The sequence below is a fragment of the Mustela putorius genome, unplaced genomic scaffold, assembly GCF_011764305.1.
Source record: "Mustela putorius furo isolate JIRA1106 unplaced genomic scaffold, ASM1176430v1.1 tig00000407_pilon_pilon_pilon, whole genome shotgun sequence".
In the NCBI taxonomy this organism is placed as follows: domain Eukaryota; kingdom Metazoa; phylum Chordata; class Mammalia; order Carnivora; family Mustelidae; genus Mustela; species Mustela putorius.
The window spans coordinates 7,876,098-7,900,095 of record NW_025421373.1 but is presented as its reverse complement, the minus strand read 5'-3'; the positions used below and the strand labels follow the sequence as shown (position 1 = coordinate 7,900,095).

Genomic DNA, 23,998 nt, shown 5'->3' with positions numbered 1-23,998 from the left:
TCTTTGATTTTCAGTTTTAGAGGTTTCTATTAGTATATTCTCAAGCTCAAAGATTCTTTTCTCAGGTCTGACCAGTCTGCTGATAAGCCCATCAAAGGCATTCTTTATTGCTGTTATAGTGGTTTTGATCTCTAGCATATTTTTTGGTTCATCCTTAGGATTTCCAACTCAGCCTACATTTCCCATATGTTCTTGCATGCTGTCTACTTTATCTAATAGAGCTCTTAGCACATTAATCATATTTGTTCTAAATTCCTGGTCTGATAATTTCAACATCCCTGCCGTGTCTGGTTCTGATGCTTGCTCTGTCTCTTCAAATTGTATTTTTTGCCTTTTGGTATGCTTTTTCGTTTTTTTTTTTAAGATTTTATTTATTTTTCTGACAGAGAGAGATCACAAGTAGGCAGAGAGGCAGGCAGAAAGAGAGGGAAGCAGGCTCCCTTCTAAGCAGAGAGCCTGATGTGGAACTCGATCCCAGGACCCTGAGATCATAACCAGAGCCGAAGGCAAAGGCTTAACCCACTGAGCCACCCAGGCGCCCCTGCTTTATCATTTTTAAAAAAAAATTTCTCTATGTTTACACATGCTGTTTTGATATACATAGTGAAATGATTACTATAGTCAAGCTAATTAACATCCATCTTCTTACATAGTTGCCATTTTGGGGAATAATTTTTCTTGATAGGTGACATACCAAATAAAAGAAACTGCTATGAATAGACTTTTTGTGGTGAGGTTTAGGGGAAGGGGAAGTGTTCTGTAGTCCTAGGATTAGGTCTCAGTGTTTTAGTGAGTCTTGTTTCTGGGCTGTGAACTTAGAGGTGATTCTCAGGTTTTTCCTCCTCCTTAGATGGGACAAGATGGGCTTGAGTGGACTGGAGTTGGGTATTTCCTTTTTCCCATGTAGAAGGCTAGAGCTATTTAAAGTTGGGTATTTTCTTTCCCTAAGGTGAGTCAGACTCTGATAATACCCGAGCAAGTTAGGCTCTGGTTAACTGGTTTCTTCTAAAGGCAGGCTTTGTGAAGAACATAGTGTTCTGGAGTATTTCACAATGGCTCCTTCTGCTCTCCTCCTGCCAGAAGAACGGCGGGATTTTTTTTTTTCCCCTCCTGATATTTATTGTGTGGATTTGGCCAAGTTTCACTATTTTGTAGGGGCCCCTTATAAATGAGTTCCCTTAGTGTTAATTCTCAGAGTTGTGTCTATGCTGAGCCTCCAGGACTGTGTGAAATTATAGTTTAGGTTTTCCCAGTTCTGGCTCCCATGGTGGTTTTCTCTAGTGAGTCTTCTGGTAAGCTGCTGCTCTTATAGTCACCAGGCTGTCTCCCCAGTCCTGGGAGTAGCAGTTTGCCCTGTGTCCTCCTCTCTTTATGCATCTAAGAAGAGTTGATTTTTCAGTCTGTTGAGGTTTTTGCTTGTTAGGATGGAATGGTGACTACCTAGCTCCTTATATGCATAGTGGGAAACTAGAAACCTCCTCTGTACCTGTTTTTGCTGGATGGATATTCATTCTTTAGTTTAAAATTTTAGTAATAAAAACTAATTACTATTACTTTAGTAATAAAAACTAATTAAACCGCTGCCTTCGGTTCAGGTCATGATCTCAGGGTCCTGGGATCAAGCCCCACATCGGGCTTTCTGCTCAGCCAGTAGCCTACTTCCCTTCTTCTCTCTCTGCCCGCCTCTCTGCCTACTTGTGATCTCTCACTGTCAAATAAATAAATAAAATATTAAAAAAAAACTAATTACTTTAGGAGGTTTAGGATATACAAGGAAATAAAAAAGAGGAAAGTATCATGCAGAATGGGACTCAGTGTCTTGGAGAATGCTTCTCCACTTAATTGCTCAGGCTCTGATCTTGGTTTCCTGTGATTTATCAGGATCTCCTCCCAAGGGCTGAGATCAGCTCATTCAGACAGACTGAAAACTTTTTAAGATACTTCTTCCAAAGTTATTTTAATTAATTTTAGGAAACAAGTCTTTATTCACTTTAAGGAAAGGAATAATGATCTAATTATGGATTTTAAGCATCCGTTATTCAACATTTGTCACTGATCAGAGACATGTTGAGCACCTACCAGGTTTTGGGCCAGATGCTAAGTAATGGTGGTGATACAGCATTGAACGAAATAGACAAAAGCTCCTCCCCTCATGGAACTAACACCGTAGTGTGGAGAGTGATACTAGACGAGATTACACTGGTAAATAAATGCCAATATATAGTAGGAAATAAGTGCTATAAAGAAAAATAAAGGATGAAGGTGGATGGGGAGGGTTAGGGTGGGCACTATTTATATTTTTGTTTGCATGCTCAGGAAGTACTTTCTAGAAGATGACATGAGAAATATACGTATGTCTGGAGGAAGGGGATGAGAAGGCAGGGACCCTGAAAAAAACCCCCATGATTTCATTGATTCAAAGTGGACTCTCTGCTTAAATGCCTGAGTTTTTATGAATGTATTTCAGTCATATTTGAGAAGCACCTTTGAAAATATTTTTATATTGCTCCTCCAAAATCCCAGATAGAACTGGGGAAATAAAATCAGTGAGAGCTGGATTATTTGGAGTTCCTCATATGTCCTGGGAGAAGCTGAGTCAGAGACAGTTGAAGACTCCCCTTCCCCCAACCACATACAACAGTGTACAAGTTACAAATAATGAGAAAGGATTCAGCAATGTCCCTGCAGTTTCCCAGGGGACTCCGGAAAGGTTGAAACTTGATCCAAATGGGATCTCTTGTTCCCTATAGATTTCAGATTTTCTTATACTCAGTTCATTATTGAAAACAGCTTCATTCCAGTGCATAAGACCATTTCCTTCTTAATGCCGTTGAGGTCACACAGACTGTTCTGGGAAGGTCTCTTTGGAACCTTTGGAATGAAAATGTGTTTAAAACCATGAGCTCATGCTTTCCATGGATGAGACGTTTTCTGATGGATTGTCACATTATTAAAAGAAAAACAGCCATCTACCATCCTAGGCATGAGTTAATTTGAAAGAAAACTATTCACAAAGCAGAATTATGATTTTCAGCAAAAATAAGTCATTGGGATTTTTCAGCTGAAAATGATAGGGGGATGTGTGCATGAATTACTTGCAGATTCATGTATATAGTTTTATTTGCCTTTCATTATGGGAAGAAGACAGGGCGAGTATTATAATTTCCATTTTTCATCTGAAAAGCCTTAGGTCCAAGAGATTCAAGTTTAAGGTCACATCCCGGGGTAAGACTCTGCCTCTCCCAATTGCCTTACGTTATTCCATTTTATTCTGTGCCTTGTAACTCAGAGTCCCAAATCCTCTGTTAAGACATCCAGAAAGACAACCACATATCTCAGCACCTTCTAATTTTTCTTCTCAGTGGGAAGAATACTGTATTTCAACCCTAAGAAACTTGACATTTTCTTTGTGTTGATCTGGCAGAAACTCCCGGGGCTGAGATGAGCTCTTACCACTGTAACTGACTTAAGGTGAACACAGTGACCTCTTTTTTTTTTAAGTTCTTCCAAACTCTTTAGCCTGAACCAAGTAGCTACAATTTTCAGGGGACAAAATTCGCCCTTTCCATCAACCCCAGGGCTGGATACTAGCTTTCATCTAAATTTAGGTCATCTTCTTTGATTTAGAGCTAGAACTCCAATTCTAGCTGGTACCGTCTCACCTTCTACACTCGATGTATATAAGCATAGTGTATGATTTTTCTTTTGCTGCTTTAACAGATTACCAAAAGTTGTGTGGTTTCAAACAACACAGATTTATTATCTCACAGTTCTGGAGGTGGGTGGTTGGACATGGGTCTTAGTGAGCCAATAGCAGGGTGTCAGCAGGGCTGCCTTCCTTCTGCAGACTTGAGGATAAACCCTTTCTTTGCTTTTTCTAGCTCTAGAAGTCCCTTTCATGGCTTACAGGCTTACATTCTTATTTCTCCATTGTCAAACCAAACAACATTGGGCCAAGTCTTTTTCATACTGCCATCTCTCTAGGTCTCGCTAGTTCCATCTTCCATTTATAAGAATCCTGTGGATGACATCACCCCTCCCCTCAATGATCTAGGCAAATCTCCCATCTCTCATTAGCAACCTTAATTCTGGTGGCATTCTTTATTTCTCTTTGCTATGTTATCTCACTTTTTCACAGTTTCTGGGAATTAGGACATGGTTATCTTTGGGGCCTTATTTTGCCTACCACATATATATGATTTTGTTTTCTAGTTGTCTCCTTTTAATAGTGCACATATTAGTATACAACATTTTGGGTAGGGGCGCCTATGTGGCTCAGTTGGTTGAGTGTCTGACACTTGACTTTGACTCAGTCATGTCTCAGGGTCATGAGATCGAGCCTTGAGTTGGACTCCCTGCTCACTGGGAAGTCTGCTTGATGATTCTCTCTCCCTCCCACCCCTGGCCCCCTATTTTTTCTCTCTCAAATAAATAAATAAACCTTTTAAAAAAAAAACCCAAACCTCCAAATTGGATAGTTTGTCAGGCTGGTAAGTATTCCTGAACACTGTAATAAGAGGGATCTTGTTTTCCTATAAGGAACATTTGAACCAAATAAATTACAACTAAAACTCACAGTATGCTATAAAATAAAAGGTACAGGCATTAAAAACTTTTAAAATTAGATTAATGATATTAAGCCATAAACCCTGCAAAGCAAAGATAAATGTGTTCTGTCCAGTAATTCCATATTGCTTGTTCAAGTACTGAAAATGATAAAGCTAGCACAGTACGGTTTTGACTTCATCATTTAAATACGGTAAAAACTAGTATCTTGGCAAGTCAAATATCCATAAAATACTTAAATATATATATAAATATATATGTAGTATAAAAATATATAAATATATAAAAATATAAAATACTTAAAATACTGGTTTATAGCATACTGTGAGTTTTAGCTATAATTTATTTGGTTCAAATGCTCCTTATAGGAAAACAGGATCCCACTTATTACAGTCTTCAGGAATATTTAGCACAGTACTTCAGATGAGGTCTAAACCTGATTAAAATAAACAAACAAAAAATCCAGTGTGTTATTTAGAAATATGGAGATAGCTTCCAGAAGAATAGGGTTAAAAAAGCTGCAAGTCATTACTTCTGAGAATTGGGTGAGGTAGAGCAAAAGATTACTGCTCTTCATAACGGGCTTTTAAGAAATATTCCACTTAATTAAACTATGTGCTTGAGGTAATATGAATTAATTTTTAAAAATCAATTTATTATATAACAACTAAATACATTGTATTAAACATCATTAGATTCCAGTTATAAACAAACAAACAATAACTCTAAAGAAATTTTGGGGAAAATACAGGAAATTTGAACATGGAATGAAAATTAGGTTGTGTTGTGGAATTATTACTAATTTTCTTAGGTGAGGTAATGGAACTGAGGTTATTTATGAGAATGTCTGCTTCTTAGGACAAGCATGCTGAAGTATTTAATGCGGGACTCCCACCGTGTCTGCAGATTATCTTCAAATAGGGCAGCATGTTCATTTCAGAGGTGGAAACATACTAGGATTTGTCGAATCTAGGTTGGTGATATATGGGTGTTTATTATACTATTCTTTAAATTCTCTGTACTTCAGAAGTTTTTTGAAATAAAACATTGGGAAAAGAAACATCATTCACATGTACTTGGAAATCAACTTCTCCCCTGAAATGTGATATCGAGGCAGGTACTGTCTGCTTATTTTGTAGAGATTGGGACTGTTTGCAGAGATTGGTGTGTGAGTTCATACCCCAAACAGCACTGCCATAAACTGTTAAGGGGCCATTTCCATTAGGATGCTGAGGGAATGGTCCAAATAGTGCGGAATTCAAACTCTTAACACAGGAGATGTCTGGCCGGTTCAGGGCCTGTTTAAGAAAAAAATAATCATTAAACCTCAGTGGCCCCTGAGACATTCTGCATTCAGTGTTGTCACAATGTACCTTTCTCAATCCTAGAGCTCATTGCCCGGACCCCATGAAATACCATGGAGAAAACAGATCTTTTTGTTAAGCCCTTGTACAAGAAGTAAGTCCTTATTAGACCAGATTTTTGCCTTACTGATTTGCTCCCTGCAGGATTTGATTCTTGTGGAGGAAAAAACTATACTTTTCCCACTATTTTATTTCTCTGAGGTTGATGGCATTGGAGTGCTAGACTCCCAGCACTCAATTCTGGTGTCATTTTAGAGAAATATGAACAAGCTGTAGTGTGGTTCCAAAGAGATTAACCAGAGTGCTGGTGGTTGAGCCTAATAGGAAATAAAAAAGGGTTGAAGGAAATGGAAATATTTATCCTGAAGAGAAGTCTTAGTAGTGCCTCATAAATGCTGTCCAATATACTAAGTAAATATTGTGTGCCAAAGATACTAGACGTATTCTGGTATAACTCCAGAAGACAGAACTAAAACAATGAGTGGAAGTGATAGGGAGAAAGATTTTTAACTCCACAAAGGGAAGGAATTTCTAATGATTAAAATAGTTTAGCAAGAGTGGATACCTTGAGAAATGTAGTCCCACTATCATCTGCAAAATTGAACCCTCTTATGATGATAAGGTTCCCTGATATTAGAGAAAGCCATTATTATTTATGAATTAATACTGTGTGCCAGCCACTGTGATAGGTCTTTCTTTCTGTCTTCTTTCTTTCTTTCTTTCTTTCTTTCTTTCTTTCTTTCTTTCTTTCTTTCTTTCTTTTTTTGTGATAGGTGTTTCTTGATAATAGTTCTTTATTCGTCATAATGCCTTTATCAAGTAGGCACTCCCCATTGTTCATACAAAGAGCCTGAGACTCCTCAATGAACCAATTTGACCAAGGTCATGCAGGAAGAGACCACAAACGGAGGATAAGAACTCAGATCCAGATCAAGCAATGAAGTCCAAGCACCATATCAATGTTGTTGAATCTGCAGGTTGTAACCCATTACATGGATATGAAATTGACTTCGTGTGTTGGAACCAGAATTTAAACTAAACAAAATAGGTTAATAGAATGGGATATATCAGAATGCCTCCTACATAGGAAAGGAGGGAAGCGTTACTCGCTGAAACGTTGGTTTGGTAATGTACTAGAGTCTTGATGTGAAATGTATTTTCTATTGTGTCAAGGCCAACACCTTAACCTCATGGACCCTTAACCTTCTTGATTTTCCTTCCCTAGACTTCTGCAACTGGGCTAACTTTGGTGACCACTCCCCAGATATATGAGATTCCTGGGACTGCTGTAAGAAATCACCACCATCATAGTAGCTTAAAACAACACAGATTTATTCTCTTATAATTCTGGAGGTCTGAGGTCAAAAATTCAGCATCATTAGGGCTACCTTTCTTCTGGAGACTTCATGGAACAATCTGTTCTCTTGCCATTTTCAGTTTCTAGAAGCCCCTGTACTCCTTGGCCTGTGGCCTCTCCCTCCAATCTTTGCTTCAGTCACCCCTTCTCCTGCTACTCACTCTGACCCTCTCACTTCCCTCTTGTAAGGACTCTTGTCATTATATTGGGTCAACAATCTCCCCATTTCAAGATCTTTAACTTCATCACATCTGAATGCTTCAATGTTAATATTCCCTTCTCTGACCACAACCTCTCCTGCATTTGCCTAATTTGTCATTTCCTTTGACTGGGTTTTCAGTGGCCCGGTGTCCGCTGAGCGTTCAGCCGGGCTCCGTAAGGTGATGGTGTCTTCTCCCAACCCGAGAGCGGTTTCCCGGCTGTCCTGCCTGCTTGCCGTCAGCAGGCACGCTCACCTCTGCTGAAAGAGAAAAAGAGGATCCCTCTATGTATTGACTCGGTGACTCTCCTCTCTTTCCGCCCAGGCCATCTGTGGCAACATCTGAGAACACCATCTGAGAACACAGCCCTTCTAGTCCCATCAAAGTAATAGAGAAAATATTTATTTTACTGAGATTATAATGTAATTTCCTATCATGCTTCAAGTAAAAATCTGCAGTTTCTTTTTGCAAAGCTTTCACTTTGGCTGCTGGCTGGTGTGTCTCAGTTCCTCTGTGGATCCTTTCCCTTCCGGCCTCTGCACCTCCAGGGGCTGTTTTGTCTGTACCTGGCTTATCTCCGGGGCTCTCAACTCCTTTCTTCTTTCTTAAACACAGTCATTTAGGGCTCTCTGAGCTTCTCTTTCCCTTCCCCTTACCACTTCAATGTTATCTTCAAGGATAGGAAAGCCTGTTCTGCTGAGGAAGATTTTGTTTGTTCTTGGCCAAAAATACTAGTTACCCAGGCCTGTTCTGACAGGACAGTAGGGAATTACAAATAACTAACACTTGTTCTGCGATAGTTGTGTCTTCAGGGGAGTTTGGAAAGTAGAGACAGTGAGTATAGACTTATTTTTTAAAGAAAGAGCCCTTGGGAAGGCACATCTTCTTCTTCTTCTTCTTTTTTTTTTTAATCTTGTTCATTCTAGAGATGTGATGAGGTTATAAGTATCAGTGTTCACACTGTCTTTAATATCTCATACTAGACCTATTTTTCCTGTTCCTTTTAGTTTTTGTTTTTGTTTTTACCTTTTTTCTGCTGTGGCACTTAGGGAAGCTGACATCTGTCAAATTTCCTTATGGTTTGCCTTCTCCCATCATTAGGCCACTGGAGAAGACATTCACCTTTGGCCAGAAACCACTGGTAAAAATCCCTGGAATGTTGTGTTTCAGGCCAGAATCACTTTGGCAGCCACAGCAACAGTCTTGGCTGGCTGCTGTGCTCTTTCCTGCCCATGCGGGAGCACTCCCAACCAGGAATTGTTGCCCATCGTGCTGGGAGAAGCAGAGCCAGGGTCCTATTCTCCACAGCCCAGTGAGGCTTTGTGTCCTCACAGTGAAGGATGGTTTCTGGACTGAGAATGATGACCTGCTGGGGCACTATGAAAAAATAGTGCTGTATCTTGGCTCAATCCGCCATAATGGTTTTCTTCTCCCCGTGGGAGAAAGTGCTTTCACTTCTGCAGAGCTGCTTCTCTCCCATTGTTCTCCCTAATAACATGTTTCCTGGGCTTCCAATGTGCTGCCAGTTACCTCCCCCCCTTTTTTGTAGTTGGACTTCCAGTTTTCTGGTGCTGACAAACATGGCTTGCTACTTAGAGCCGCTCCCCCACAATGGCAAAGCCATAGAGAAATTCTGAGGAACAATAATTTTCTGATAGAAGATTATTGAGAGAAGGAGAAGTAGTCAGAAATGACCTTAAGTCTCTGACAACTCCTCCTTTTGCTCAGGACTGGAAAGACCATTTGGTAAGACACTGTCATCCAGGAGGCTCCCTCCCTGTCCCTGAAGACTGTGGGAGAGAGAAGTTCTGATGAGTTTTTGGTTGCTGCAGTGTATCTTAGCTGACGCTCCTTGATTTTGTTAGCTTATCAAAGAATGCATAATTTGAGAAGTAATGGAATTCCTTTTTTAATTTTCAGGAATAATAGGTTTGGTGGGGTTCCTCAGCATTTGTGTCAAGCTAATTCTTTTAGATGCCGTATCTTCTTTTATTTTAATTAACATGTAATGTATTATATGTTTCAGGGGTACAGGTCTGTGATTCATTAGTCTTACACAACTCACAGCACTCACCATAGCACATACCCTCCCCAGTGTCCCAGATGTCCCATCTTCTTAATGTCAAATGATTCCACATTTCAAACCCAGAACATTTACTCAATTAGAGAGTCTACTTCCTAGAATGTTTTAGACTTTTTTGGCATCTTGTATTGCCCTGATATGTTAAGATGTTATGGAAATTCTCTGTGAACCTGAGATTCAGGGAAACTTTCTCCATAAGCTGTAGTCAGTAGTTGTTATGCTGAAACTTCTTTTGGTGGAGATGAACTAAGTGTTTAATTGGGGTTATTGCTAGTAACTCTCCATATCTTTAGTGTTGATGGGAGAAGAGGATAGAAGTAACCAAGCACCATCTAAAGGAATAGTGTCATGTTTTCCAAAGTAGGATATGTGGATTATCTGTATCAAAAACCCCAGAGTACTTGCTAACATGCAGATTCCTAGGTACACAGTAGATGTACTGATGAGAATTTTTGGGCAAGGCTCCTGGGCACATGCCTTTTTGTAAGCTTTCCATGATTCCTTTGCACATTAAAATTAGAAATAAGTGGACCCTACAATGCCTTGTTCTCTTTGGTCATTGTGTTCTTATTTCTAAAGATCCACTTTATTGGGGTGAGCGGCTGTTCTACTGTCAGGGACTTAGTTTTTCTTCCCTAATAAGGGAACCTGAGATTCAGTGAATCTATGTGAAAAAATCTATGTGAATCTATGTGAAAAAATCTATGTGAATCTATGTGAATAGCTCTTGGGAATTAGAATGGAATACTTAGTTCCAAGTGTTATCTGGTGAGAACAATGAATTGAGAGACAGCTTTTCTATCCTTACGTGAGCAGAAAGTTTTCTTTTGGAACCAAAACCTGAGTCCTTTCAGAGAGGAGGAGTCAAGATGGCGGAGGAGTAGGCTGAGATGATGTCAGGTAGCAGGAGACCAGCTAGATAGTTTATCAAAACCTGAGTACTTTTAGAGATAAACAACAATGCTCACCATGCTGTAAGATGAATAAATGATTTAATTCCAGAGAAGAGTCCAAATACCATCACCTTGAGAAAATCCATAAGGAATGGAAACATTTACTGAAGGCCCGGCTCTGTCTGGAGTAATTTTATGTATTGCCCTATTCAGTTCTTACCAGAGCTCCTCAGCAAAGAACATGCTGTCATCAGCATGCTACAGATGAGGAAACAGGCCCAGAGAGACCAAATTACTAGTGCAAAGCTATGGTGCTTGTAAGTGCTGGCACTGACTGGCAACTCAGCCTTGTCTCCAAAGTCTGGCTTTTCCCATTAGAGGCAGAAAGACTGTACTGCTGATTCTGTTTTCAGGACACCAGGAGGCCAGGACTTGGCATTCATGGTTGACCTAGCGACTTGAAATTAAGTTTATTGAAGATTTCAGCCTTCATTGATCTGAGGAAATCCCAGCTGGGGAGTTAAGCTCGATTCTGCCTGAGAGAAGCGGAGAAAATCGGCTCTCCAGGCTGAGGAGATGCCTGTGACGTGTGGAGGTTTGATTAGAAGGCCTCCACCTTCACTTGGAGCTCTCAGACTATTAAAGGAAGAAAAAGAAACCAGTTAATTCTGTCTCTGCACAAATTTTTCCAGACCACTCAGTGTACACCTGGTCGTCACCGATTCTCCCCTTGTTAGTGGGGCATGTATGTACGTACAGGAGGTTTATTGTCAGGAAGTGGCTAGCACATTTATGGAAGCTGAGAACACCCACGATCTGCCATCTGCAAGCTGGAGAACCAAGCGAAGCGTGGAATACTTGAATCTGAGTCTGAAGGCCTGAGAAGCAGGGGAGCTGATGGGATAAATCCCAGCTCTGACTCTCCAGCGGCCGGAGGATGTCCACGCTAGGGACGGTGTTCTCCTTCACCGAATCCCACTGACTTCAAATGCTAAGGTCATATGGAAACACCCTCACAGACACACAGAAGTCATATTGAACGGGGCATTCCATGGCCAGTTGAGGTGGCCCGTGAAGTTCACCATCACATCAGGCATTGGGGGGAAATGTTTCCTCAGATGATCACAATAGCTAATAGCATACTCTTATGAGACACTTATTAGGCGCCAGTGTTCATCTACGTGCATTACGCTGGCTCATTTAATACACATGACAACTTTAATAAGTTAGGTAGCAAGTTACTATCACTATTCGTATTTTTCAGGTGAAGAAATTGAGGCCCGGAGAAGTTAAGTGACATGTAGCTAAGAGATGAACTGAGCAAATGGACTTGGGAGACTTAAATTTTGTCACCACCCTTTGTGTTGCATTCACAGTAGCTGATGCTCTGATCACGTGAGCTACTGTGCATTTATTAAGTGCCAAGAAATGCAGTAAAACCTTCTGCTAGGCATTTTACCTACAATGGCTCTGAGAGTTATTACCCTGCAAATTAAGATAGGTGATGCCCCATTTTACAGATGAGAAAACTGTGACTCACTGTGTTGACTCATTTGACCAAGATCACACAGCTCAAGCTATTTCTAGTAAACCCTCTCATAACTTCTTGAGCTTATAAATTTTTTGGAATTCATTCCATCAGTTTTTTTGTTTTTGTTTTGCTTTTTTTTGGTTGTTTTTGTTTTTCTACTATTTAAACTCTGATCTGCCAGCCAGAGAGTGGGATGTGGTCTCATGTGTGTAAGGGTTGTGGTGGGCTTCTCTGAGAGCATGGCAGGGGTATGAGGACATGTAGGTTGACATTTCAGGGCTCTTAGGGAGACCACGCCTTGTAGAAGTGGAACCTTCTAGAAGTGGAGCAATTCCGGCCCTTCCATTTTGGTCTCAGGGCAATGGCAGCCCCCTCACATAGCCCTTGTCCTGTTTCATTTTAATTCTGGCAAATGTTGGATTGTTTATAGCTACTTATCTCTCTAATTTCTCTGAAGTCTGTATCAGTAAATCATTGTTTCCAAGCTGGTTCCCGGTTGACTTGATCTTAAAAAACAGACTGTTACAATGAAATGTCACTTTCGCGGTTTGTTTTTCTTTTAAGGCAGGTCTTCAAATTTGCCTTGATTACAGTTCTGTCACTGTATGATGCCTGTGCTATGGCTCTCTTTCTGTCATCAGCAGGTCTCTAGAAATTTGCGGTCCAGTGCAGCCATTGAGCACCTGTGGCTCTTTTAATTCAGGATAATAATTAAAGTTAAATGAGATTGAGTAAGAGGGTATTTCTTTTTTTTTTTTTTTTTTTTGAGGAACCTCCGTACTGATTTGTAGTGTGGCTGCACCAGTTTTCATTCCCACCAACAGTGCACGAGGATTCCTTTTTCTCTACCTCCCCACCAACACTTGCTATTTCTTATCTTTTGGAGAGTAGTCATTCTGATGGGTTTAAGATAATATTACCTCATTGTGGTTTTGATTTGTATTTCCCGGATGATGAGTCATGTTGAGCATCTTCTTGTGTGTCTGTTGCCATCTGTATGTCTTTGGAAAAATGTGTATTTAGGTCCTCTCCCCATTTTGTAATCATGTTTTTTTTAGAGTTGAATTGTAGAAGTTTTTTATATATTTTAGATACTAAACCCTTATTGGGTATATCAATTTTTAAAGTCAATTTTTATTTTTTTATTTTTTACGATTTTATTTATTTATTTGTCAGAGAGAGAGAGATAGAACACAAGCAGGGGGAGGGGCAGAGAGAGAACCCGACTCCCTGCTGAACAAGGAGCCCAAAGTGATACTTGATCCCAGGACCTGGAGGTCATGACCTGAACCTAAGGCCCTTTTGTTTTGTTGATGGTTTCCTTCCATGCACAGAAGCTTTTTATTCTGATGTGGTTCCAGTAGTTTACTTTTCCTTTTGTTTTCCTTGCCTGAGGAGACATAGCTAGAAAAATGTTGCTACAGCTGATGTCAAAGAAATTACTGCTTGTGTTCTCTTCTAGGATTTTCATGGTTTCAGGTATCACATTTAGGTCTTTAATCCATTTTGAGTTTATTTTTGTGTGTGGTATCAGAAAGTTGTCCAGTTTCATTCTTTTGTATGTGGCCTCCCAGTTTTCCCAACACCATTTATTGAAGAGACTGTCTTTCCCCACTGTATATTCTTGCCTCCTTTGTCATAGATTGATTTACCATATGAGCAAAAGTTTGTTTCTGGGCTTTCTATTCTATTCCATTGATTTAGGTTTCTATTTGTGTGCCGGTACCATACTGTTTTGATTAATCCATCTTTGTAACGTCTTGAAATCTGGAATTGTGTTACCTCCAGCTTTGTTCTATGGTTCTGCATATATTCTCTATAATTCTACTATTGGGTATTTACCCAAAAGAATGAAAAGAATGAAAATTCAAAAATGATAGAGGTACTCCTCTGTTTATTACAGTATTATTAATGGTATTTAAGATATGCAAGCAATCTAAATGTCTATTGATAGAGGAATGGATAAAGAAGATGTGTGTGCGTGTATTCGTGCACACACATGTGCACACACACACTCACACAGAGAGAATATTACTCAGCTATAAAAAAGGATGAGATCTTGTTATTTGTGACAACATGGATGGACCTAGAGGATATGCTGCTAAGTGAAATAAGCTGGATTGAGGAAGAGAAATGCCATGTGATTTCACTCATATGTAGAAACTGACAACAAAACAAATGAGTAAAACAATAAGACAAACAAAAAGCAGAATCAGACCTTTGAATACAGAGGACAGAACTGATGATCGCCAGAGGGGCTGGGGCTGGGGGAATGGGAATAATGATGAAGGGGAGTGGGAAATACATGCTTCCAGTTATGAAATGAATAACTCACGGGAATAAAAGACACACAGCCTAGGGAATATGGTCACGGATATTGTAATAGGTTTAGATGATGACCATACTTATAGTAAGCAGAGCATAACGTATAGACTTCTTGACTCACTATGCTGTACACCTCTCAACTATACTCAAATATTTTTAAAAATAAAATTAAGTGAAATTAAAACTTCAGTTCTGCTATTACATTAGCCACATCTTAAATGCTCAGTAACAACATGTGGCTTGTGGCTATGAAATCGGACGGTGCAGATGTAAAATGTCTCCATCAACACTGGAAGTTTTATTGGGCAGCACTGGTCTAGAAGATAGGGACCAGGTGTGTACTGTTACAATATCTGCCCTACATATGGTTAACTACTGGGTGGAGGCACCAGAGGATGTCTTCTTGGCTTGAGCTTTACCTCCTCACACCCCATGAATTACTAGCACTAAGACTAATACAGAAAATCTTCATGAATCTATGAGATTACCCATCACTCTCCCCATTGGCTTAATGTGGGCCAGTCAGGGAGCTCCTGGGATCACATCAGGGGGTATGATATTCCTGGGGTAATCTTTCTAGTGGTCTTCCATCTATATTCTGAGGCTTCTATCATGTCTTAATCTCTGGTCCTGGTTTAGGGTCCTGGTTACATATTAAATGGTAAAATGCTCTGCCTGCTACAGACCAGCAGAAAAAGTTGATTCTGGAAGGCTAGCCTGGCTTTAGGACTGTGCCAAGTGTTTTGGAGACCAAAGAAGCATAGTTGTCTGTGTCTGCCCTCCAGAAGCACTCACCCTCACTGGTCTTCAACTTCCCTGAACCATAGCACTGGAATCTGTAGCACTTAGGGAGGTACCCTCCCTCCCTCCCCCTACCCCAGATACACACATTGCTCAGGGGTTCTGTATATCAAATCTTGTCTTCCTGGCTGCATTATAAACCTAGAAGTTGATATACCCCTCTTAGAGTTCTTAGCATAGGCCTGGCCAAGTGATAGATACAGATGGATAATCAATAAGGATGATTGTGGGGGTGTATTTTACCCTCTTTCCTGTGTATTATAATGGGCAACAGGTGGTATCTTTTCCAGTGATTCATGCACTGTGATTGAGTACCTTGGCTATCTCTATCCCAAACCAATATGTTGCTCCTGTTGTCTTTGTCACTATGAGAAGGAAAAGTTGATCTGGTAACTTCAGAAATTTTCAAATGAAAAGGAATTTCTTTCCAGGACAGGTTGATGAGTTTTGGCAGCACTGTTTCATTGTACAACTCCAGGGGGTGCCATTCAGAGCTTTTTCTTACGTGAACAGCAGCCCCTTGAGCTGCATAACCCAGGGCTCTGAGTATTGGAACTGATTTAGTAATTCTTTCTTATGCCTTTTCCAATACTATTGTTGGTACCCTTCAGTCTGCTAGGTGTTATTTGTGGTAAAACTGGAAGGCATGTCAGCATAGGTTAGATGACTCTTCAGGGTCTCTAGGCTGTGTGATTCTAGAACACTATTCACATTCACAAGTTCCTTATTAGACACTGCCAATTTCCCATTGGACCCCAAATCATCACACTGATGCAAGTATAATGTCAGTTACATCAAGATGACTTTGATGGGAGGTGGAGAAGAGGTTGTAGGTGACTATTCTTAATCCAAAACTGGGGAAAATAAGTTGGTTCTGAGGGGTCTGTGAAAGTCCTTCCCCCACTCTCCTTAGCAGAGAGCAGTAGAGGTTCAATGTCACTGCCTCACACCAAGGTGGCTCAGCTCTTTGTCTCATGCTTACCTAGTTGGGCTTATCTGATGAGTAGAAAGCAATCTGAAGAGTCTGATTTAATGGACTTTAAGAAATCCACCTGTCGGGTCCCTGGGTGGCTCAGTGCGTTAAACCTCTACCTTGAGCTCAGGTCATGATCTCAGGGTCCTGGGATTGAGCCCCGCATTGGCCTCTCTGCTCGGCAGGGAGTCTGCTTTCCTTCCTCTCTCTCTGCCTGTCTCTTTGCCTACTTGTGACTCTGTCAAATAAATAAATAAAATATTAAAAAAAAAAAAGGAAAGAAATGCACCTGCCTTAAAATCTTTTCCATCCATCCCTAACACTTGAAATGAACTAGTAGACATTTTGTGTGTGTGTGTCAAATAATACTTCCTATAAAAATTAAAGATGGACTTCAAGTTAATATATTAGAGTTAAAAATCAGAATAATGGTTACCTTTGTGGGGGTGGGGACGGTATTGGCTGGTAGGGGAATGGAGAACTTCTCAGCTGCTGCGAATGTTCTGTTTCTCTATTTAGATGTTCACCTATGGAAGATTTATGGGACTTTACAGTTATGATTTGTATATCCTTTTGTATGCTTATGAATCTTCAAAATAAAGTTTATTTAAAACAATTCTTGGGGCGCCTGGGTGGCTCAGTCAGTTAAGCAGCTGCCTTCAGCTCAGGTCATGATCCCAGGGTCCTGGGATCGAGTCCCGTATTGGGGCTCCCTGCTCAGCAGAGAGCCTCCTTCTCCCTCTCTCTCTGCCTGCTGCTCTGCCTACTTGTTCTCTCTCTCTCTCTCTCTCTGTCAAATAAAAAAAATCTTAAAAAAAATAAAACAGTTCTTCGAAGATGGCCTCAGGAAGCATTCACAGATATTTATGACTTAGTTAAAGTAAGGAAGGGAGTTTCTTTCTGAAGGGGAGTCGGCAGTGTGCTGGGAGTACTGGAGCCTGACACAGAGGAGTAGATGACAATGGAGAGGAGGGGCAGATTGGCCCTCCTCGAGCTTCTGCCTGGGGTTCATTCTGCCCTGGCACATCTGGGAAGAGAGTACAAGCCCCTGGTGAATTGGATACTTTTTTAAATTTTTTTAGTCCAGCCCCTGTTCTTCAAAGATGTCAGAAAGGTAAGCAGGTTAGAGAGAACACTGGAGTGAAGAGTGCCTCTTCCCGACCTGGTAACGGGAGATGCGGATTCTCAGGGGGCCAGTTCGCATCAGGAAAGCAGAGAGCCGGCCCTTCATTTGGAAAGCAAACCATAGACGAGTTCTTCCAGCATAACCTGGCTCTGGTTAGGTGAGAAAACTCCAATAAACCACGGCCACCTGGATACTCGCTGTCGAAAGCTCTGTGTCTCCGTATTGAGGCAGAGAAGAGGCGCAGAGCTCTGCCAGGAAATCTCCCCTCACTCTCCTCCAGACCAGTGGCTGTCTCTTCATCCCCTCTTCTGTGTGGCACCCACATGGGGTCCATGCGTGTGAGCGGGTGTCCTGCTTCCCCTCTTGCTGGAGAGTCAGCCCGCTCCCCAAGGTGTCACCGTCCAGCCTCTGAGAAATATTTAGACTGGATATTTAGGTGATTTCCAGGTGCCAGACTGGCCTCGTGGAGAAATGCAGATGAAAGTAAGCCTGTAGGAAAATGCTGGCTTGGCTTTGAGGCATTCTCATTCATGTTGCCCATAAATAGTTATTATGTTCTCAGCCACAGCCCCGTCTGTTTCTTCAGTACCACCTGGGTCCAAAATTTGAGGTGAAAGAAATGCCAATAAATTCTTGTCGGTGAATGTTTTTTCTTCAGGGACCTCTGTATTGGGTTGACAGCAGTTGTACAAAGGGACCCCGCACCAGGCTTCCCTGAGGAGTCTTTGAGTTCTCCTTGTTTCTATGGAACAAATGAGCTTTTTCAGCAACAGGCTTACATTCTCCTCATGTCCCTCCTCTTTGTCTCAGAGCAGAAACGGAACCAAATCCCAGCACCGTGCAAAGCTGTTCGCAGCTATATTATTACAGTCTGGGTCTTGTCAGCTCTTTGTGCCCTATGGGATTCCTCGGAGAAAGCATTCCCACCTTATGTTTGTCAAGTACTTCGCATGGCACTTTCATAAGCCTTAGCTCCTCTGATTCCTTGAGCAGCCCTGGGAAGTAGTAGGCATCACTCCTCTGGGAGGTTGGGTGACCTCCTCCAAGTCACACAGCCGTTCTTACAACCGCCAGTAAGTGTGCCCCCCCCTTTTTTCCCCCTGTTCCCTGTGTTATTAAAGGTATTTCAACATCAGTAATCAAAACAGGAAGCCAGTTGTGAGATTTATGTTAAGATCTGGTTATGTTACTGGCCCGATGAAGCAAACGTTTTGGAAAGTCGTCCGAGTTAGGGACTGTCCAGAGAGAGCAGCCACCTTTCATGGAGCCCCTCTTGCCTTTTGAGTGTGGGGGGGCTGCTCATTGGACTCAGGCTGCAGAGCAGGGCAGCCCTGCCTTGCTGAGGTGTGGTGAGGGGGCTTGAACTTGGAAGCCTTCACAGTTTCCCTGAGCCCCCGGTGTTTTCAGATTTGCTTTTGCAAATGTATTATTCACTGAATGGCTATCTTGACTCTAATACAACGAAATGACATAAAATTTGGAAAGAGACTAATGGTAGTTAAGACTAGGAGCCTTTTCTAAGAACTTCACATGTATTATTAACTCATTTGGTTTTCATAACAAGCCTTGATTACCCCCATATTTCACTGCCCAAAGTCACAGTGCTCATAACTGGGGGAGCTGGGATTGAATCTTGTTGAAGTCCATTGTCTGAGCCCCCGATCAGTAGGTCTTCTAGGGATAATTCTTTTTTTTCGTTAATACAAAATTCAGATCCTGAGCCCTAAGTCCCCCCAAGAGGATCATTGGCAAAGGAGTTCTCTAAACATCTCAAATGGGCCCTAAGAAATTTTCTTGAAGAGAAGAGATAGTTGTAGCAATAGCACTTCTAGACCTGACCTCCAGAAAGAGTGGAGTTGGTTCTGAGGGGTCTGTGAAAGTCCTTCATCAAAGGGCTTTTTCTAGCCCTTCACTGATTCCCATATCTGTGAATGAGAATGCCCCCTGGAAACTGACAGAGGACAATGCACTGTGAACTCCTGGAAGTCTAGTCCCAGATTTCTTTGTTTCTTTGTTTCCATGAGAGCATTATGGCAAAAACACTTCAAGCAGTTGAGTGAACATGTAGCTGGACTCCTCCCATACAGGTTCCCAAAAGCTGTCCATGGAATATGGCTTATAGATACCAACTCCGTAATAGGGCAACTGGGAAGCATTGGTTCTTAATTTAAGATTCACAACAGTGGGTTTTAAAGGCAGGGCAATGAACTTGCAACATTGCATACCATGTTTTGGATACATGTGTATAGGTACCCTTTTTTCATTGGAGCCTCAGCGGAATCCATGACCCCCAAACACTGAATAACTGTGACTACAAAGACATCTCATTAACTTATTTATGTGTAGCTTTTCTGTGAGATAAGATGGCAGATTCTGAAAGCACTGGTATTACGGGTTTTAAGGGATTATCACGATCTATGTACTTTGCACTTTACTAATTTTCTCCGCATAGATATGGAATGGATTCAAGTAGACCTTTGTATTCTGTATATTTACAGACTGGGTTTTTCCATCTACCCCATGGAGACTTCTTCATTGAGCCTGTCAAAAAGCATCCACTGGCTGAAGGAGAATACCACCCACACATCATTTACAGGAAGCCGAGGCAGAGACCTCCAGAGAAGGAGGAACCAACCTGTGGATTAAAGGGTATTGTGACTTGAATCTCCTCACCTTGTTGTACAGTCTGTTTTGTTCCATTATTGTTCTGCTACAACATGACCTGCTCTTACTCACATCTGTTATCTCTTCCCCCTTTCTGTTGCCACAGAGTATGTGCCCTTGTAGGAATAATCTATATGCCAGTCTCTTCATGTTCTTAATGGGAAGGGGAAAAGGCATCACCCACATCTTTGCCACATTAATTGATGATATTCACATGATATTCATCATGATGAATTGTTTGTTTTTTAAACTCTTTGAATTCCTTAGAAGATGATAGTCTAAACTAAAGACAATGAGTTTCACTATTAGCAAAGTTATAATACTTTAGGGTGGACTATTACCAAACTGCTTGTCATATCCGCACATGAAAGGCAGATTTCAAGGTGTGATGATGCTGATGTGCGAAGAGAAACTGAAAGAATTATCAACACTTTATCAGGTGATGAATTCAGCAAAGCTTCTTTTGGCTGCCTTTTGTTTGTAGTTCACTGACATATGTTCCCTGCCCCTCGACTCAAGAGGGATCCGAATTGGATTGCAGAGAGGTCTGCCTTGTACCAAATAGTTTCAGGTAGTTTTCAGAGGTGAATTGACCCAAGTTATTTCCTTGCAATTCCCATATTCTCTCTGATTCGTATGCTATAATAATCTATGCATAAAGGACCACTGGAAATTGAGACATTTTCTTAAATATGGTACAGTTTCTCCTTTCTTCAGAGGAAAAAAAAATAATGGGCTGGGGGACAGTTAACAAAAGGAATCCATAATATTATTTCTATGTCTTAAGGATTTGGGTTTCATGGACCTCCGTGGGAAAATAGATTTGCTAATCTAGACGGATTCTAATAAAGATTTGAGAGGACTCAGAATTTTGCAAGCAGGAGAAGGAAAGAACAAGGGTATAAGTCATTTCTTTATAGACTTCACCCAGACCCTGGGATAGATGGTAACTTTCCTGGGAGTTTCTTCTGTGATCTTAGCAGAGTATGTAAACAAGAAGAAATTTTGAGTCTGTAATGTTTCCTGTACACAAAAATGGACAGCTGGTTACATTCCTTAACTTTAGGAAGCTGTTTCAATTTCATCCTGAATTAGATAACAGACTGTCTAATTCTCCTTATAGCAAAAGCTAAGAGAAGGGAAGAGATTCTTCTTCTGGATGGTCTGATTGATTAAGTTACCAATCCAGATAACTTAGTCTCTATGTGAAATTTTAGGGCTCCAATCTAATCACTTGAAGAATTTCCCAATTCCTGTTACACAGTGGATGATGGGATAACACTTTGTGTGATTCACTCTTTTTGAGATCACTGGGTCATCAGTATGGCAGAGCAAGTTACTAGGGCAGTGAGTGAACTTGGCCAGAGAATTGCTTCCCTAGCCACAGTTGTGCTATGGAATAAGTTAGGTTATTCCTCATGTACCCAACGTGAACACCTTCTCTTTGAGGTAGACTTGATTAATAATGAACTGAGAATGGCATATATTTCATCTTAAAGGCAAAAGGGATGGGTAGGAAAAAGTAGGGTTTACGAATGTCATGTCCCCATTAGGTCACATACCATACCTCAGCCTTAGTGCTTGTCATACCATTTCCTTATCCATTCTCCACCAACCCTAAGACTTACCATTACTTTGGAAACTTCTCTGATTAATCCCATTTGGAACAGTCTTTGCATTGTGAATTTCTCTACACATATCTTCTAAAAAATCCTGTCTTAAACTTGCTTAAATCTTCACAATATCAGAATTGAATAGATAGCTCTGTTGGAAGGACACTTAAGGTGCCATAATGCAGCCCATTTTTTTTCACCAAAGAAGCAGTGTGACTCAGAGAAGGGAGTGAACTTTCAAAACCATGAAGGTGGGAGGTGTTCAGAATATGGTCAAGCTTAGATGTCAAGGTTCTGTTATATCTTGGTTTTTATACTCCCTCATGGTTATCTTTATGTCTTCTTTGAATATATAAATCTTATTTTATCAGCTGTCTTGAAAGCCCCATTAAGGTAGGTCCCTTCCCAAACAGTATGTATCATAGTGTAATGTGAAAAGGAGAAGTTTAGTAAATCACCGGAATGAAACGAAGAGTGATTGATAACCAAATAGATGAGACTAAAGTATACTAGCCTCTCCTCTATATAACATTGATAGAAAGAAAAAGGAAGTGTGCATTTTCTAGAAGTTGACAAGTGTCCATCATTTGTGACCATCTCTGTTCCATGGACAATAAACATGATTTAATACCTAAATGATAGATAGAGATTCAAGAATAATCTAATGTGCTTGTGAATATTCTTAAAATATACGTGACCTTTGGATTTTACAAATCTTGGTATATTGAAATGGACTTGGTCTTGCTAAACAAGGTAATTGCATTGTTCTTAGACCACGTTACCCTGCAGAAATGATGGAATTAACTGACAGTGTCCATGTCATTAGCCAGCATTAAGGTACACTTTATACTTAGGTCAGCTGGTGTTGCAAAGTTGAATTACTGTGATTATATCAAGAAAGATCCTATTTACTTGTGTAAAATGTTCTGTCTTTGTTATGTTTAAAGCTGGAACACCTTTGGTATTGAAAAAAGATGTCCTTTAAAAAAGCTCTAGTTGTTCAGGAAGGAAAATGTGTCAATTACTTTCCTCTAAAATGTGTCCCTTTACTTATGTTGATCTCGCATATAGAAAGGTGTCCAGGAGTTTCACAGTGGGTCCCTTATTATTATGGTCTGAAAGTTCATTTGATTAAACTCTCAAGAAATTCATTTTATTGACGTTGGCAATTTCCTTTATCTCAGGTTTTTTTTTATCAAGAACATAGACTGGGACTTGAGTGGCTATTAGATGGAAGTATCAAGGGGAACTATGGTTTTAGGAAGCTAGGGAGGGGGAATTAACACCAGTCAGATCAGATGCTACCTGGCTACCAGTTTGTCTGTGGCAGAAAGTGGTCTAGGCAGGTAAGATCAGAGTTTGAGATTTCATACATTAGAACAGTAGGCTAGGAACATGGGATCTGGTTCCTGACATGCATTTTTGAGTTCAAAATTTATTCATTTAGCAATTATCTATTGGGTATATTCTTTATGGCTGGTACTCTCCTAGGTTTTATGGGTTCATATGTGAATATGATATAATTCTTGGTCTTCAGAGCTGACAGCCTGGATATAGGACATGGGTAAATAGGGATCTGGTCCAGATTTTATCAGTATATGATAAGACCATGAAGGGAGATGAAATCTTAATGCATGTATTGGGCTTTTTGTCACTCTGCCTTACGTTTGCCCAAGGACAAGTAGCTGTAATTCATTCATTTTCCCTGCTGTAACTGTATTCCATTATGTGAATCTTTCACTTGTCCAACCTCCTGTGAGTAGATCTGTAGTGCTTCCAGTTTGGAGCTATTATATATTATGTTGTAAAGACTCTTCTTGAAAATGTTTCTTAGGATTCAAGTCCATAGGGTTATCCCACATATATACCAAGTAGTAGAATGCATATCTCCTAGGATATTTACATCTGGCTTGACTGGATGATGCCACTTATTTTCCATAGTTGATGTTCAAGTGCAGTGAGTGAGAGTTCCCACTGTTCCATATTCTGTCCAATACATGCTGTCCTCACTTTTAAATTTGGCCGCTCTAGTGGACATGAAGTGCTACCGCTCTATGCTTAATGTTGAACTTCAACCTCTTTGTTAGGGAGTTGAGCCCCAGATCTATGGCTTATGGCAATAGATTCTCCATGAATAGTTCTACCTAGAGTGGAAGCCCAGAGAACCAGCTTTAGGTTTGCTTACTCATTTCTTCATTTTCTGGTTCGCTTTTTCACTTAGTCTCTGATCTGACTTTTCAACTTGTCTTTTTTTCCTCCAGAGCAAAAGTGAGCAGCAGATATCTCACGTCTGCAACTAGCTGTGTGTATCAATCAGGGTTCAGCTAGAGAAGCAGAACCAGTAGGAGATCTGTATGAGGATATTTATTGCAGGAAATTGGTTACCACAGTAGTGGGGGCTGGCTAGCAAACCCCAAATCCAGGACAGGCCATCAGGAAAGGCAGGTTGCTGGTGTCAGGTCTGGGCTAAAGCAGCTGTCCAAGGCAGAGTTTTCCTAGAAA

General features: G+C 40.7%; 1 protein-coding gene across 4 annotated transcripts in view; it reads left to right on the top strand.

Moving 5' to 3' along the window:
* Positions 1–23,998, top strand: part of ADAMTS12 (ADAM metallopeptidase with thrombospondin type 1 motif 12) — a 290,866-nt gene that overhangs the window by 86,197 nt on the left and 180,671 nt on the right. For all 4 annotated transcript variants that reach the window (XM_004738060.3, XM_004738059.3, XM_045079456.1 and 1 more), the window contains one exon: positions 19,718–19,868. In XM_004738060.3, the coding sequence (XP_004738117.2) occupies positions 19,718–19,868 (151 nt within the window). The remainder of the gene's footprint in view (positions 1–19,717; positions 19,869–23,998) is intronic.